This window comes from Urocitellus parryii, chromosome 9 (assembly GCF_045843805.1).
Source record: "Urocitellus parryii isolate mUroPar1 chromosome 9, mUroPar1.hap1, whole genome shotgun sequence".
Taxonomy (NCBI): Eukaryota; Metazoa; Chordata; class Mammalia; order Rodentia; family Sciuridae; genus Urocitellus; species Urocitellus parryii.
In genome coordinates this window covers 64,607,929-64,623,284 of record NC_135539.1, presented here as the reverse complement: position 1 = coordinate 64,623,284, position 15,356 = coordinate 64,607,929, and the positions used below count along the sequence as shown (strand labels likewise).

Here is a 15,356-nt window from a genome sequence, read left to right as displayed (position 1 = left end):
AAGGTTCTACCATTACCATCACAACCGGAACCAGGCCTCCCGCACATGAATCTCTGGGAGACAGTCATATCCAGACTATAGCAGGCTCCTACTAATCAGAGCCCTTTCTGTTGATTTGTTTGATGTGTAGTGTGATCAACAATTTTTAACTTAAGCCAGTGAGGTCCAGGGATTGCTTATTACAACTGTAGAAGTGTAGGATCATCTTTTTCTATTTTCAAGTGGGTTGTCTTTTTCTTAGTGATTTATAGAAGATCTTTGCCTATTTAGAATATTAACATTTTGTCTGTTACATATGCTGTAAATTTATTTGCAATGCATTTTGCTGTCGAGAACTTTTATAGAGCAAAACTTGTCATATAAAGTCTTTTAAAGTTTTCCTGTCTTTATAGAAAGGGTATATCCCCTTGCTAAGATTATAATTTTTCCATTACAATTTACTGAATAGATATAATTTTCCTACTGGGACAAAACTACTTTTATCAATACTAAATTTGAGCTATGCATATATAGATTTATGTCTGGAATCTTAATTTTTCTATTTTGATGTCTGTACCATACTAATTTTTGTAATTCCTTTTAATATATATTCTGATATGTGGTATAGCTTATTCCTCTACATTGTTTTATTAATACTCTTGGTATTCATACACATTTATTCTAGATTAATTTTTGCTATCAAGTTCAGAAAAAAATGTATTGGGATTCTAGGGGAAATTTTACTAATTATGTATATTAGTATGGTAACTATCATGGTGATACCTGACTATCTACTACTTGAGAGGTAGAAGCAGGATAATTACAAATTGGGGGCTGGCCTGGGCAACTCAGTGAGTCTCTGTCTCAAAATAACATAAAAAGGGCTGGGAGTGTAGCTCAGCGATCAATCACTTGCCTAGCATGCCTGAGGTTCAATTCCCAGGACCCCAGTCCACCCCTCTCACAAATATGGGGAGTAATGATATCTTTGTACTGCTGAGTTTCCCATCCAAGAATATGCTATGTCTTTTTATTCAGATCTCATTAAAATTTTGTAATTTGTCTTGCTAAATTTATTCCTAGGCATTTCCTAACCTTTGTTGCTATTGTAAACATATTTTCTTTTTGTAATTGGCTGATTATTAAATTTTACAGCTGTTTAATGAGTAAAACAGAATATATAGACTTCAAAGGCCTGAGAAAACAATTTTAACTATTCCTGTTCAATAATTATCTAGAACCTCATTGAGAGACATACTGTAAATGGCTGTCTCAAAGATGTGACAAACCAAAATGTCTTTGGCATGCATCAGATTTTAAAAAGTGGTTAATTTTCCTGGGCCCTGTCACAGCGGCACTGCTCAGAACACTCACCTAATTTCACCTTGATGTTAATCATTGGCCTATGAAAGTTCTTTTCAAAACTTTCTAGAAGGTTTTTCTTACATCCACATTTAGCCATCTCTCTGAAACTCCCAAAGAGAAGCGCTTGCCCTGGTCTTGGTTCTTCTGAGAAACTGCTCTGAACTTTTGTCTCGTGGACCCTGGGGTAAATCATCCACCATTAGCATTTCCCTCTGCATTGGCTGCTAGAGAATTTAAGGTTGAATTTTCATTCATCTTGATTTTCATGAATGCATTTTGAATTCTAAACTTATTACTAGCCTTGAACTTTCTTACATGTAATGCCTGTTTTTCATTTATTTCCATTGTTACACCTTATGTATCTTTGTAATCCACTTTAAATGTTTTCTTGACCAAAACAGACTTGAAAATGCTGAGATGGGTTTGTGTCCTATAATCCATGCTCTAATTTCATGAAATTATGAAATAAATAGAATTACCATACCATTTGAAATAAAGACATTTATTCTGAAATAAAGAATCATGTTCTTTGAAATTACAGATTGGTTTATAAAAAATAATCTTAACCCTAATTTCTTAAGTCAAATTCACTTTAAAATACCTTTTAAGAAAATGATTATAGGGCTGGGGTTAGAGCTCAGTGGTAGAGCACTTACCTAGCACATGTGAGGCCCTGGGTTCAATCCTCAGCACCACTTAAAAATAAATAAATAAAATAAAGGTATTGTGTCCATCTACAACTAAAAAAAAATTAAAAAAAGAAAGAAAATGATTATATAGCCAGACATGGTGATTCACTGCTGTAATCCCAGCAACTGGGGAGGCTGAAGCAGGAAGCATAAGTCCAAGGCCAGCCTCACAATTTAGAGAGATACTGTCTCAAGACTAAAAAAGGGCTGGGGATGTATCTTTTTTTTTTTTTTTTAAGAGAGAGAGAGAGAGAGAGAGAGAGAGAGAGAGAGAGAGAGAATTTTTTAATATTTATTTTTTAGTTTTCAGTGGACACAACATCTTTATTTTATTTTTTTTATGTGGTGCTGAGGATCGAACCCAGCACCCCACGCATGCCAGGCAAGCACGTTACCACTTGAGCCACATCTCCAGCCCATGGGGATGTATCTTATTGGCCCTCTGGGATAAATCCCCAGTACCAAAACAAACAAAAAAACAAAACAACGAAAAGAAAAACAAGAAAGAAAATGATTACATGGGTAAACTTTATACTTGAAGGCTGGCTAGGAGATTCACACATCATGAGAGTCATCATACTGCTAATTTTTGTTTTCTTGATTGAAATATGCTTATTCCTGTCTTGTGCTCAATTCTGAAAAAAACAATTCCTCAGCAAGGATTTTGTTGTTGTTGTTGTATTAATTTAAAGCTATGTTTTGATGATTCAGCCTAATAATATATAAGAATAAATCGGGATTGTTTTTAACTGAAAGTCTACATTTTTCTTTCCTTTTAATCAGCACATGTTAATTGTACAAAATAATGGGTTTCATTGTGACAATTTATATAGTAGTTTGGTCCTATCCATCCTCCTTGTTAAGCTACAGTCCCTTCCTCTAGTTGTCCTCATATTTTCATATCATCCTTTCCCTTACCTCCATTGAAGGTCTGTTTCCAAGTTAGTATACACAAGACACAGACATTTTTAGGAAATACTTTTTTGAAACTTTTGGTTGGTTTGTGGTGCTGGGGATTGAACCCAGGACCTCACACCTGTTAGGCAAGTGCTCTACCACTGAGCTACATCCCCAGTCCCTAAAAATTAATTTCAATTCAGTGAAGTAGATCTAAGTAGTGTGGTTAATGGTAAGTTTTTAAAAACATGAACAAAAGGAGTTAGAAAAGGAATTTGTAATACTAAGGTCTACCTATAAGCCGACCAATACTCAAACTACCCAAATCTCAATGAAAGTGAGAAAGGGCGATTGAAGACATGAAAAATCCTCAGAGGTAGCATCAGCACGTGCTCCCCAAGCACTCTGGGCACGAAGGACAGTCGAGGGCCACAGGGACCTCCTGGGAGCAGCAGCTGAGAGCTCCTACTGGTGATTCCTCAGGGACAGAGAGGCACAGTGGTCCTGGTTGGTTGGGACCACAGAGACCCTTTATGTGAGAGACTGATCGTGAGCAGGACAGGACCTAACAACTCTGGCCACAAGCCCGAATCCAGCAGCACCATACAGTTCAAGAGAGTTCCTCATTTCTACACAGAACATTGCTAATAATTTTATTTAAATAAGATCAGTCGACAAACTTCTCAGAAAGTGTGTTTAGTGACTTTTTCAGCTGAACCCCTCTTGCATTTCCCTCGATGGCTCAGAGAAATCGGTAGAGGTCGGCCTCCCTGCTCTGCAGCTTCAGCAGCGCCCCCGGGTGGAACATGAGGTCCACGATGTAGATTTCGGGCAGCGGCAGGCCCCCGGTCAAGCCCTTCCGAGACTCGTTGACCAGCTTCACTTCGTTCCACGCGCGGCCGTACTCCCCTCGCACCAGACTGCAGCCGAGACCGATTTTATCAGCTAGAGCCTGGGGGAGGGAAAACAAGAGGCGGCGGGGGGGGGGTGGGTGGGTGGAGAAAAGCCCTTAGTTGTAAAACCCACCGAAGGTCAGATCGACCTTGCAAAGGAAGGCTGAATTCAAAGGCTGAAAAATGTGGACGACCTGTGATAGGAGCCGATCGAATGTAAGAAGTTCCCTGGTTCCTCGGGATGCTGTGATCTCAGAGGGTCCTGGGGGAAGTGACATTTTTCAGGCAGTTGCTGTATTGAATCAGGCTAAGATGGATAAGGTGTTGGGGAAAAGCTATTGCGTGGCTCTTAGCCCCGGCCCATCTATCAATCTTTCCACACCCCCAGGCTGCTCTTTGGCTGTGATACAGCAGTGCGATCGAATGGGGGCATCAGGTTCGTGGGGACCTATTTCTAGCCAATTTATTCTGTGTGAGGTAGACAGGGACTGGCCTAAAGGGAAAGCAGAGTTGTGAGTGGTGGGCCCTTCTCAGGCCACTTGCTGCCACCTCACTAGAGGATACTTATGTTCCTTAGACATTACCTCCTCAAATTGCCCCGATTTTTCCTGATTTTGAGGTTATTTTTTTTTAAAGTGTCTTTAAAATAATCGGGAAACTTCTCAGACTGTTCACAGTGAATAAAAAAGCTGGGAATAACTATCTAATTTCCCCTCAGCCCTGAGGTATACTAGTCACAAGCCAACAACCCAGCATATCTAGGCTTCCATTTCTTCATCTGTGAAGGGAGAACAACAGTTGCTTCCTCATTTGGTTACAAAGAGAGTGGTTATAAAGATGAAGTGAATTAATATGCATTGAGGATTAAAAGTTAAGTATTCTATAAATGCTACAGAGATTCATAAGGCAAGACTTTCGTTGTTTTAACAATCTTTATATTCATATATTAATTTAACTAATTGTTTACTTACTACATAATGACTGTGCAAAGTAGTTTTGGGCAAGCCAAAATGATTAAGATATGGTTGTCATTTTCAGGACTTTATATTCCATCTAGCCTGATACAGTGTAGGAAACAGTCCATTGCAACACAAATAATATCTAAATGTATGGTCCTCATGGTCAAGTGGGGGGTAGAGACCACACACACACACACACACATACACACATACATGCATGTGTGTGTGTGTGCATATATATATATGTGTGTGTGTATGTGTGTGTGTGTGTGTGTGTCTGTGCACATATACACACATATATATAATTACAGGATGTTTTCCAAAATAGTACTTACTGATTCTTAACACCATGTCAAAGCACTTTAAATCCTCAAAAAAAAAAAAAAAAGTCCTATGGAATAGATGTAGAGAACAAATCTGAAATCAGAAAGTATCTGATTACTGTAACAAGATTATATTGTATATTGTATATACTGTATCAAGGTTACTGTAAATGGTGGTCCAAAGTGAAAGCCAGGGCATCAGTCTCCAGAGTCTGCCTTTGTGACCTTGGGGAAAAATCTGAGTGAGCCAGCCAACATGCAAATGAGCTTACATCTTCTTTGTGAAGTGGGACACAATTGTAAACCTTAGGGATTTAGGTACTATTTCAGGTTGTATGAAGAAAGACTTTACCCTTTGAAATTCATTAACAGAGAACAGAAGAAAGTCTGGGTCAGAACATAGAGAAACCCCAGTATTTAAGAGAGGGGTGGAGAAAAAGAGATCTCCAAAGCAGACTGAATGAAATGACCCGAGAGGACAAAAGCAACCAAAGAGAGCAGTGTCAGAGAAATAGAACAGACAGTCAAATTCTTTGACATATTAAGTAAGAGAGACATTGTAGAGGTCACCATGGTACTTATTGAGAGGGTTGGTGCAAAGGCCAGATGACAGTGGGTTGGGGACAAGTAAGAGGTGAGCCAAGGAGTGACAAGGAGTTGATATCACTCAGAATTTTTACCAGAATGAGAATTCCCTCTGGGTGGAAGCAGTGTGGTAGGCTTTTTGTTTGGTTGTTTTTTTGGGGTGTCTATTTATTTTTATTCATATAAGCATGTGGTTCAAATTCTAGTATTCCCTCTGACTGAAGCCAGGTAAATTATTTTTCCAACTCTCAGTTTTTTTGTCTTTAGAGCAAGGGTAGTAATTCTAATCTTAACATAATGGCCAATGGACAAAATACCTTGAAAAGCAAAGCTCGGTGGTAGAAGATTCCTTTTTTGATATATCCAATTGGTATAACGTTGGATTTAAGTTGAACTTTTAGTTCACTTATATGAAGTTCCCAGCTGAAATCAGGCAGTTTGTCTTTTGCAATCTTACCACCCATTTTTTCTGCCACATACCTGTGAAATAAAATCAATCAAGTTTAATATCCCATTTTGGGTACTTTGATTACTATTATGTGTATCATTATCCATATAAAAACTGTATTCCTTCTAGCTGGGCGCAGTGGCGCATGCTAGTAATACCAGCAGTTTGGGAGGCTAGGGCAGGAGGATTTTGAGTTCAAAGCCAGCCTCAGCAGCAGTGAGGATCTAAGCAACTCAGTGAGACCTTGTCTCTTAATAAAATACAAAATAGAGCTGGGGATGTGGCCCAGTGGTTGAGTGCCCCTGAGTTCAATCTCTGATGTCAAAACAACCCCCCCCCAAACTGAATTCCCTTTGATTTTTTGCTGTTTGATTTACTTTTAAAATGTAAAAATTTACTCACAATGAGGTTAACATCATGCTTACTGTATGTATGTAATTATTTACATATATATATATATATATATATATATATATATATATATACACAAACTCTAGCAATTTAATGTATTGTGAAGAAGAAATTCATTTCTAATTTCCCAATATTTATAACAAGATACAAATCAACATTACACCAAATATAAATGCAGTCTTAAAATTTATCTAATTCTGAAAAAAAGTATTCTGAATTATAATGTTTTACTCTCAAGTCCAAGGTGTTGCACTAACATAAGAGTTTTCTCTGAATGAACTTAAATTTAGAGACAAGACAAATAGAAAAATTTCCCATTAGATTCACTGACATTTTCAAGTCCTTTAATTTTACTTTTTTCATATATATATATATATATATATATATATATATATATATATAGAGAGAGAGAGAGAGAGAGAGAGAGAGAGAGAAAGAGAGAGAGAAAAGCATGACATCACATAGCATTGAAGTTAGACAAAGAAGAGGAGGAATTAGAAAAAGAGCAGTGAGCAATGATGGGAGTGGATACTTTGTTTAAGGTTTTCTCCTAGTGCTCACTGATGAACTTAGCAATCACTCCTGCAAAGATCCTCTGACAATTAAAGCCACCACTCTCTGTAGAATTACAAGTTTAAAAGAATCTCCTCTTGCTGTACTATGAAGAACAATAGTTAAAAAAAAAAAAGAAAGAAAGAAAGAAAAGTCAGGCTCAGTGGCTCACATCTGTAATCCCAACTACTCTGGAGGCTGAGGCAGGAGGATAGATAGTTCGAGGCCAGCATGATAAATGTCATGAAACCCTTTCTCAAAATAATTTTTTTAATAAAAGGACTGGGGGTATAGCTCAGTGGTGGCTTGCCTAGCATGTATGAGGCCCTGAGTTTCGTCCTTAGCATCACAAACAAAACAAAAAACAAACAAACAAAAACCCAAAGGGAACGTGTTGAGAAAGCTGGAAAACTGACCACCGGCTCTATCTAGCCAGGAGTGCTTTATTGAATGCCAAGGAACCAAAGGTCTGGGGATAGATCTCTGCATCTCTCTTCAGCTTGTTATGGACTCAGGTTTAAAAGGACAATGATTTGGGAGTGATGGAAAGAACCTCAGAGAGAAACAAAGCATGGAGAAATTGACAAATGTTTATAGGAGCTGAATCAAAGGTTTTGCTTAAGTCATCACTTCTCAAGGACATCAGGAAAAACTTCTGTCGCCAAAAAATGCTGTCTTTCAGTCCTGGCTGACAAGAAGTCAGTGATCTGGCAGCTGCGATCCTTGCAGTTGTCACATCCAGGTTTGATGACTGCTGCTCACTTCTACTTGGAGTAGACACAGGCTCCCGTGGAGACTGCAGCTGTTGCACAAGCCCGCAGCTCACCTCCTGGGCGGTGTCAATCACGAAGCCTACCCTCCACTTCTAGTGATTCCTGATCCCTTACAGCCACCAAGTCACATTCTCAGCCTTTCCTTAGTGGCATCTGATCCAACACTCTCATGAGGACCAGTATTCCACAGGCTCTAAGAACGCTCACAAGCAACTTTAGAGCAATGTGAAACACAAATAGAAAAATAGAGGATGATTATTTGTATGAAAAATCATTTTTAAGTTACAAATAATTCACCAGTGGGGCTTATTTAAATTATGAGGACTTTGTACATCTAAGGAATGATTTATTTCTCAAACTTTTGATTCATTCATAACATCTCCAAGACCACACTGAAGGATGCTTTTAATGGTTTAGCTGGAGAAAATAACAAAAATGTTTCTCTAAGCAATTTCTAGCTCCTAGCTCTGATTCTTTAAAGAAAAGGGACCTAAAAGAGAAACTGAAAAATTTTGAAGTTCATTCTGCTTCTGCTTCAGAGTCAGAGAAAGGATACTATGAAGTTCAATTTTATTGTAATGGATTTGTCAAAAATGGCTTTAAAAAAAAAGCAAACCACTAAAATGAAAAACATTCAGAAATTAAAAATGTATATGTATATCTAGAGAACTTACTTGGCCAGAACCTCAATCTGTTCCTTAACATTGGTTATGGGCAGTATTGATTTGGTCACTTCATACACATAAATACAGAACTCAGGATCAGGAGGAGGGAACCACTCTTTATCAGAACTTTCTCCAGTCAGTTTTGGTGCTGCCAGAACTTCTTCCTCCTCTTTCAGTTTTTCCTCTTCTTTTTTCCCTCTGCCTTTCCTTTGAAAGTAAACAGCCATCAAAATCACATCTTTTGCTAAACAAATGAACAAAACTAACTATGCTGAGTTAATTTGAAGAGCATTATAGGAATAAAGTATTTTATTCCTCAACATCCGTACCATATGTAGTTTAGAAATTTTCATTTATAGTCTATATTATGCCGGAAAAACTATTTTTGAAAAGAACCTATATGATTGGTGTATATTATAAAAGTCATGCATTGGGTTTCTGCACAATTGCCTAGCAAGGTTTCTTGCTAGAATCTGGATAGCTAAATATAAGAAAAATTATCCAAAACATAGAAATAAAGCATAAAAGAAAATAAGAATGGCATATAATTTCCAAGTCATATGAGAGCAAAGACTCATTCAAGATTTGAGAGAACATACTTAGTAAAAATGGAATAGCTTAGCATCAAATAAACTATTTACAATTTTTTAAAAGTTCCAGACTTGAAGAATTGCTACTTAACATGTAGCTTTTGTTTAGTAAAGATTAATATAATTTCTGTGCAATGGAAAAGGTACTCCCCAAAATTAGTTTATTGCATTGTAGGATGTTAACCAGTTTTGCACAGAACTCAGTACTATCTTTTTGTAATGTTTCTTCATCAAATTGGATATAAATACCTCATAACTCAAGTATCTTTTGAACCAGTATTAACATCTTACTGGTTCCCTCATCAATTAATGAGTTGAACAACAAACAATGATATGTGGTCTCATTCCAGGTAACATGGAGTAAGCACATTCCACTCTGTCTTTCCCACTGAACATAGTCATACAACCTGGACAGTATGCATGTAACAGCTATTTGAGGACCCCAAAAGTAAATATCAACAGGAAGATCAAAAAAGACCAAAATGAATTACCACTAAATTGACAATGAGTTTATCCTTTTATTTTCTTCACAATTCCCCACGCTGAACTAAACCTACCCTAGTAAAAGAAGTGAGCATTAGCACAGACAGAAAGAAATCAAGGAGAAATGCTCTTGAGAAACAGGTAAGATAGTAGAGCTAAGTCTCTGTTTGGTTTTCTTCTTATTCTCCAGTTTTGTGCACCCCAGCCCCAAAGGAATGACATGACAGGGGAGGCACCAGCATCCCATAAGAGATAATACTGTTTCATATGCACTCATTCCTCTGTTTGATTGTAGACATCTGGGCAGTCATGCAAGAGGCAGCAGGGACAAGTAAATGAAGGTTTATGGCTGGAGGACCCAAAGGGAAGCTCAAAGAGACGAGGAAAGAGAGAGGGGGTGAGGGAGTGGGGGGAGAGAGAGAGAGAGAGAGAGAGAGAGAGAGAGAGAGAGAGAGAGAGAGAGATATCATGGAAAGGAAGAAGTTGAAGAAAGTGACCTTCTAGAATTGTTTATGAATTCTTAGGCTCATGAGCTGTGCATGCACAGCTAATGCTAAACAGTACATATATTGACTTTGAGAACTGAAATACAGTATACACCCATCACCCAAGCTTCCAACTGAACACTGGTTGGTATGCAACCAAGACTGATACAAATGGCACTGCAAGGACTTTGAAAACTGGACTGACACTGGAATGACAAGCCACAGCAGTGGCTGGAATTGAAAGCTTGAAATCAAATGGGTTATTTAACTACTAAAAAATATACACGTGTGCATGCATGCACACATACATAGAATATTCTTAGAATATATATAAGACTCATGGGACTTATAATATTGTAACTAAAATTACTATGCATGAAGAACTAGAGAATCTCCATTCATGGCAAATGATGATAGATACCATTGCCTAGATGAAACAGATGTTTACCCTACAAAGACTTTAAAAGTGGAAAGATCAAACAATCTTGAATAGTGAGTTATAAAGTTGCAGAAATAGAAGATCTAAAAATAGAATTTTGGATTTGAAAACTATGTAACCAAAAAACAAACAGCAACAGCAACTAACAGCAACAGCACCACCACTAACAAAATACGCAACTCCCAGAATGGGTTTAACAGCAGAATGGAGACATATAAATTTGAAGCTAGAACAATAAAAACTATCCAATCTAAATAACACAGAAAGAAAAGACTGAAAAATCAATCGAGAGACTCTCAGGGACCTGTGGTATTAAAGAAAAAAACAGACAAAGACTGGTGTCAACCAAGTCCCAGAAGAAGGAAAAAAAAAAAAGGTGCAGAAAGGAAAAAAAAATTGAATAGGCCCTAAAATTATTTTTTTTAATTTAGTTAAAGATGTCAATCTACATAGTCAAGAATTTCAGTGAATACCTCATTAGAATGAGGTAACCCAAAGAAATCCATTCCTTAACACATCAAAATCAAACTTAAAAATTAAGGACAAAGCAGATGATGTGACTATGTAGGAAATCCCAAGAAATGTAAGAAAAAACTTTTAGAACTAACAGTTAAGTTCATCAAAGTCTCAGTATGGAAGATTAATGCATAGAAATCAATTGTTGCTAGATAGAAACAACGCATGGAAATCAAAAGTTTGAATTCCTGCCTGATCTGTGTGCTCGATAATAAAAAATGCCAATGAAAACAATCAAAGAAGACATGAATGCATGGCATTCTGTGTTTGTGGATTTGAAGATACAACATGTTAATAATGTCAGTTCTCCACACACAAACAAAAAGTGATCTCTAGTTGTTTTCCTTTTCTCTTGGCAGTACTGGGGACTGAATATAGGGCCTCACACTCGATAGGCAGGTTCTCTACTACTGATGTGCATCCCCAGCTATTTTTATTTTGAGTTGCTGGGATCCTCCTGTCTCAGCCTCCTGAGAAGCTTGGGATTATAGGTTTGCACCACCACCTCCAGCTGATATCTAATTTTAATGAAATACCTGTCAAAATCCCAGCAAAGGGATTTTCTAGATAGAAAATCTTATTCTAAAACTTATATGGAAAATCACAGACTGTAGAGTAGCTAAATCAACCATGATGAAGAAAAATAAAACAAGAAGACCCACTATGATAAGGCTTACTATATAGTCACAGTGATTCATACAGAGTGATACTAGTGGGGGGACAGACATATAAATTGTTGGAACAGAGAATCTTGAAACGGAGTCACACAAACATGCCCAACTGATTTCTGACAAAAGTGCAAAAGCAATTCAATGGAAGCTTTTAAAAAAGTGGTGCTGGAGCAATTAGACAAGAGGGATCCATGTGGTGATACACCTGTTCATTATTTTAACTCTGGTGGTAGACATGTAAACCTACATATGTGATAAAATTGTATAGAATGGAATAGAGCCATTAGATGTATCACTGTCAATATCCTAGTTATCTATTGTGGTAAAGTTTAAAAATTTTATAATTGAGGTACATGGGATCTCTTCATATTTTTTTGTATGGCAACATGAAAATTTATAATTATCTCATTAGAATTTCAATTAAAAATATCCTTTTGGTATATTTGTGTATTTCTGGACTCTATTCTGTTCATTCATTTCTCTGTCCTTTCACCGACACCACACAGTCTTGGCTACTGTAGTTTTCTGTGGGGGTGGATGGGCACTGGGGATTGAACTCAGGGGCACTTGGCCACTGAGCCACATTGCTAACCCTATTTTGTATTTTATTTAGAAACAGGGTCTTACTGAGTGGCTTTGAACTCGTGATCCTCTTGCCTCAGCCACCCAAGCTGCTGGGATTAAGGTGTGTGCCACCATGCCAGGTGGTTCCTATAGTTTTACAGAAAGTCTTAATATTAGGTGGAGTGATTCAACTTTATTCTTCTTTTTAAAAATCCTTTTGGCTATTATAGATTATTTAATTTACCATAAAACTTTTAAAATCAGCTTGTCTACATCTATGAAACATCCTACTGAGATTTTGATGGAATTGTATGGAATCAATAGATCATTAGGAGGTCATTTTTAATATGCTGCACTTTCTAATATTTGAAAGTATGTCTCTTCACTTAATTTTAAAAATTTCTTTCATAAACATTTTGTATTTTCAATGACAAATATTTTAGATGTTCTGCTTCATTTTTAACTTCACTTTTCATTTCTTAGAGCTATTGAAAATATTTAAAAAGGTTTTTGTTTTATTTGTTCATTACTAGTATATAGAAATATGATTGATTTTTGTCTTTGGTCTTACAGCCTAATACATTGTTAAACTCACCTATTACTTTTAGGAGTTTCTAAAAACTGTTTTAAAAGTAGATTACTTAAGGATTTTCTACTTAGTCAAATTATGTTATGTTGTCTGCAAATAAGAATTATTTCCTTCCCCACACTTTCCAATGCATTTAACTTTAAAAAAATGCCCATGTCACTACTTAGGACTTCCAATATAATGTTGAAAAGCAAGGACAGATGATATCCTGTCTTGAACTGGGCATTCTTTGATATAATAGGAAGTTTCTTCCTATTCCTTTCTTTCAACTTAAAAAAAATCACTTAATAGATGCATCAATTAATATGATCAAGTGGTTTTTCTTCTTTATACAGCTAATTGATATTTCAAATATGAACCAGCCTTACATTTCTTTTGAATACTGCTGGATTTGATTTTCTAATGTTTCATAAAGGATTTTTGCATCTGTGTTCATGATGGATTTTGATTTGTAATTTTCATGTAATGCCCTTGGTCCTGTATTGACACTGGAGTAATGCTGGTATCATAACATGAGTGGATAAATGTTCTTTCTTTTTTTTTTCCTCTTAACGTGTTTGTATATAATTGATGTTAATTCTTTAAATGTTTGGTAAACATTTGGTGAAAATTGAGAGTTGAATTTGTTTTGTGGAAATTTCTAATGAATTCAGCTTACTAGTTAGAGGACTATGCAGGTTATTTATTTCATCTTTCCTGAGTTTTGGTAGTTTGTAGTTTTTGACAAGAGGGATAAACCTGTTCATTATTTTAACTGTGATGGTAGACTTATATCTAAGTTTATAAACTAATGTGCATTATTTTGTTGTCCTTTAATGAGTAGTGACAACTCCTTCTTTCCTTCCTGATTTTGAGATTTATGTCTTCTTTTTTTTTTCTTGTCAGCCTTGCTGGATGTTTATTGATATTTCTGATCGTTTCAAAGAATCAGCTTTTTATTTCATTCATTTTCTTTGTTATTTTTTTCTGTTTTCAATTTCATTGATTCCTGATCTTTACTTTATCTTTCCTCCTGCTTTGTGTTGCATTTATTCTTTTTCCAATTTCTTGAGATAATAGGTTATTGACTTGAAAACTCTTTTTGTTTCTGATGTAAGTATTTAGTTTAATAGATTTCTGCTATAGTTAGTATCTTGAATGTCCTTCAGAGGACCATATGTTAAAGTCTTGGTTAGTAGTTTGTGGCACTACTGGGAGGTGGTAGGAGAGGTGAGGCTGATCCGGAGGAAGCTAGGTCATGAGGGGGTGAGCCCTAGAAGGGGATGTGAAGGCTCGAACTCCTTCCTTTCTCTGCTTCCAGCCACCATGAGGTGAATAGGCCTCCTCTATCACACAATATTACCATTATATACTGTGCTGCCACAGGCCCAAAGCAAAAGAGTCAAGTGACTATGGACTAAATGCTTTGAACCTGTGAGCTAAATAAACTTTCCTTCTTCTTCTTTTTTTTTTTTTTAGTATTTTTTTTTAGTTGGACACAATACCTTTATTTTTATTTGTTTATTTTTATGTGGTGCTGAGGATCAAACTTCACACATGCTAGGCGAGCGATCTACTGCTGAGCCACAACCTCAGCTCCTCTTTCCTTCTTTTGATTATCTCAGTTATTTTCTCACAGCAATGGAAAACTGACCAACACAATTTCTCTCTCAGTACTGCTTTAGATGTGCCCCACAAATTTTGAGATATTGTTTTTTCACTTTTAAAATTCACTTCTATGTCCCTTTTAATTTCCTTTGAGATGTCCTCTTTGTTCCACAGATTATTCAGAAGCATGTCATTTGGTTTCCACATATTTAGAGTTTTGTTGTTGTTGATGCATTTCTGTTTTAATTCCTAGGTTAATTCTATTACGGTCAGAGAACATATTCTGTATAATTTGAATTGTTTAAAATGTATTGAAGTTTGTCATGTGGCCCAGCATATTTGCAAATGTTCCACATGTACTTGCCGTGGCACTGGACTTGCTTGGTATCAACAGAGAGACTTCTAGATATTTTCTGTTGCTAGGTTGGGGGTCTTCTCTTGGCTGGGGGGCAGGCATGAGATGCCTTGCTGCTGAGCTGCTCCCCAAGTCCTCAGGTCCCAAGCCAGTTGGATTTCTTACAATCTTTGGAGTTCTCCTTTGGTTGCATCATTTCTTGCATTATTTCAGGGGTTAATAGTTGTATGTAGCAGGGAAGAGCAGAGAAAAACTAATCTGTGCCATCTTCACTAGTGTCAATTACAATGCCCCTAAACATGATCCCAAATGCTGCAATCCCTCATGTTGAAATCCTGAAAGCCAAAAAACCTGAAAACCACAACTCTCGAGGGGCAAAAAAAAAAAAAAAAAAAAAAAAAAAAAGACACAAAATCGTTAAAAAGCTGAATTCTGAGGAGTCAGGATTGCCCATATAATACAGCAACAACAATTTCAGTTTAAAAATGCATAATTTTTCTGCTTTGGCCTTCTTTCCAGCTGATAAAATTAAAGGAGT

General features: G+C 36.7%; 1 protein-coding gene across 2 annotated transcripts in view; it reads right to left on the bottom strand.

The window, feature by feature from the left end:
* Nucleotides 1–3,672: 3,672 nt before the first annotated feature.
* Armc3 (armadillo repeat containing 3) overlaps nt 3,673–15,356 on the bottom strand; it is an 88,663-nt gene continuing 76,979 nt past the window's right edge. For both annotated transcript variants that reach the window (XM_026401199.2, XM_026401200.2), the window contains exons 16-18: nt 8,549–8,746; nt 6,008–6,170; nt 3,673–3,882 (exon numbers count right to left, since the gene is read on the bottom strand). In XM_026401199.2, coding sequence (XP_026256984.1) covers nt 3,673–3,882; nt 6,008–6,170; nt 8,549–8,746 — 571 coding nt within the window. The remainder of the gene's footprint in view (nt 3,883–6,007; nt 6,171–8,548; nt 8,747–15,356) is intronic.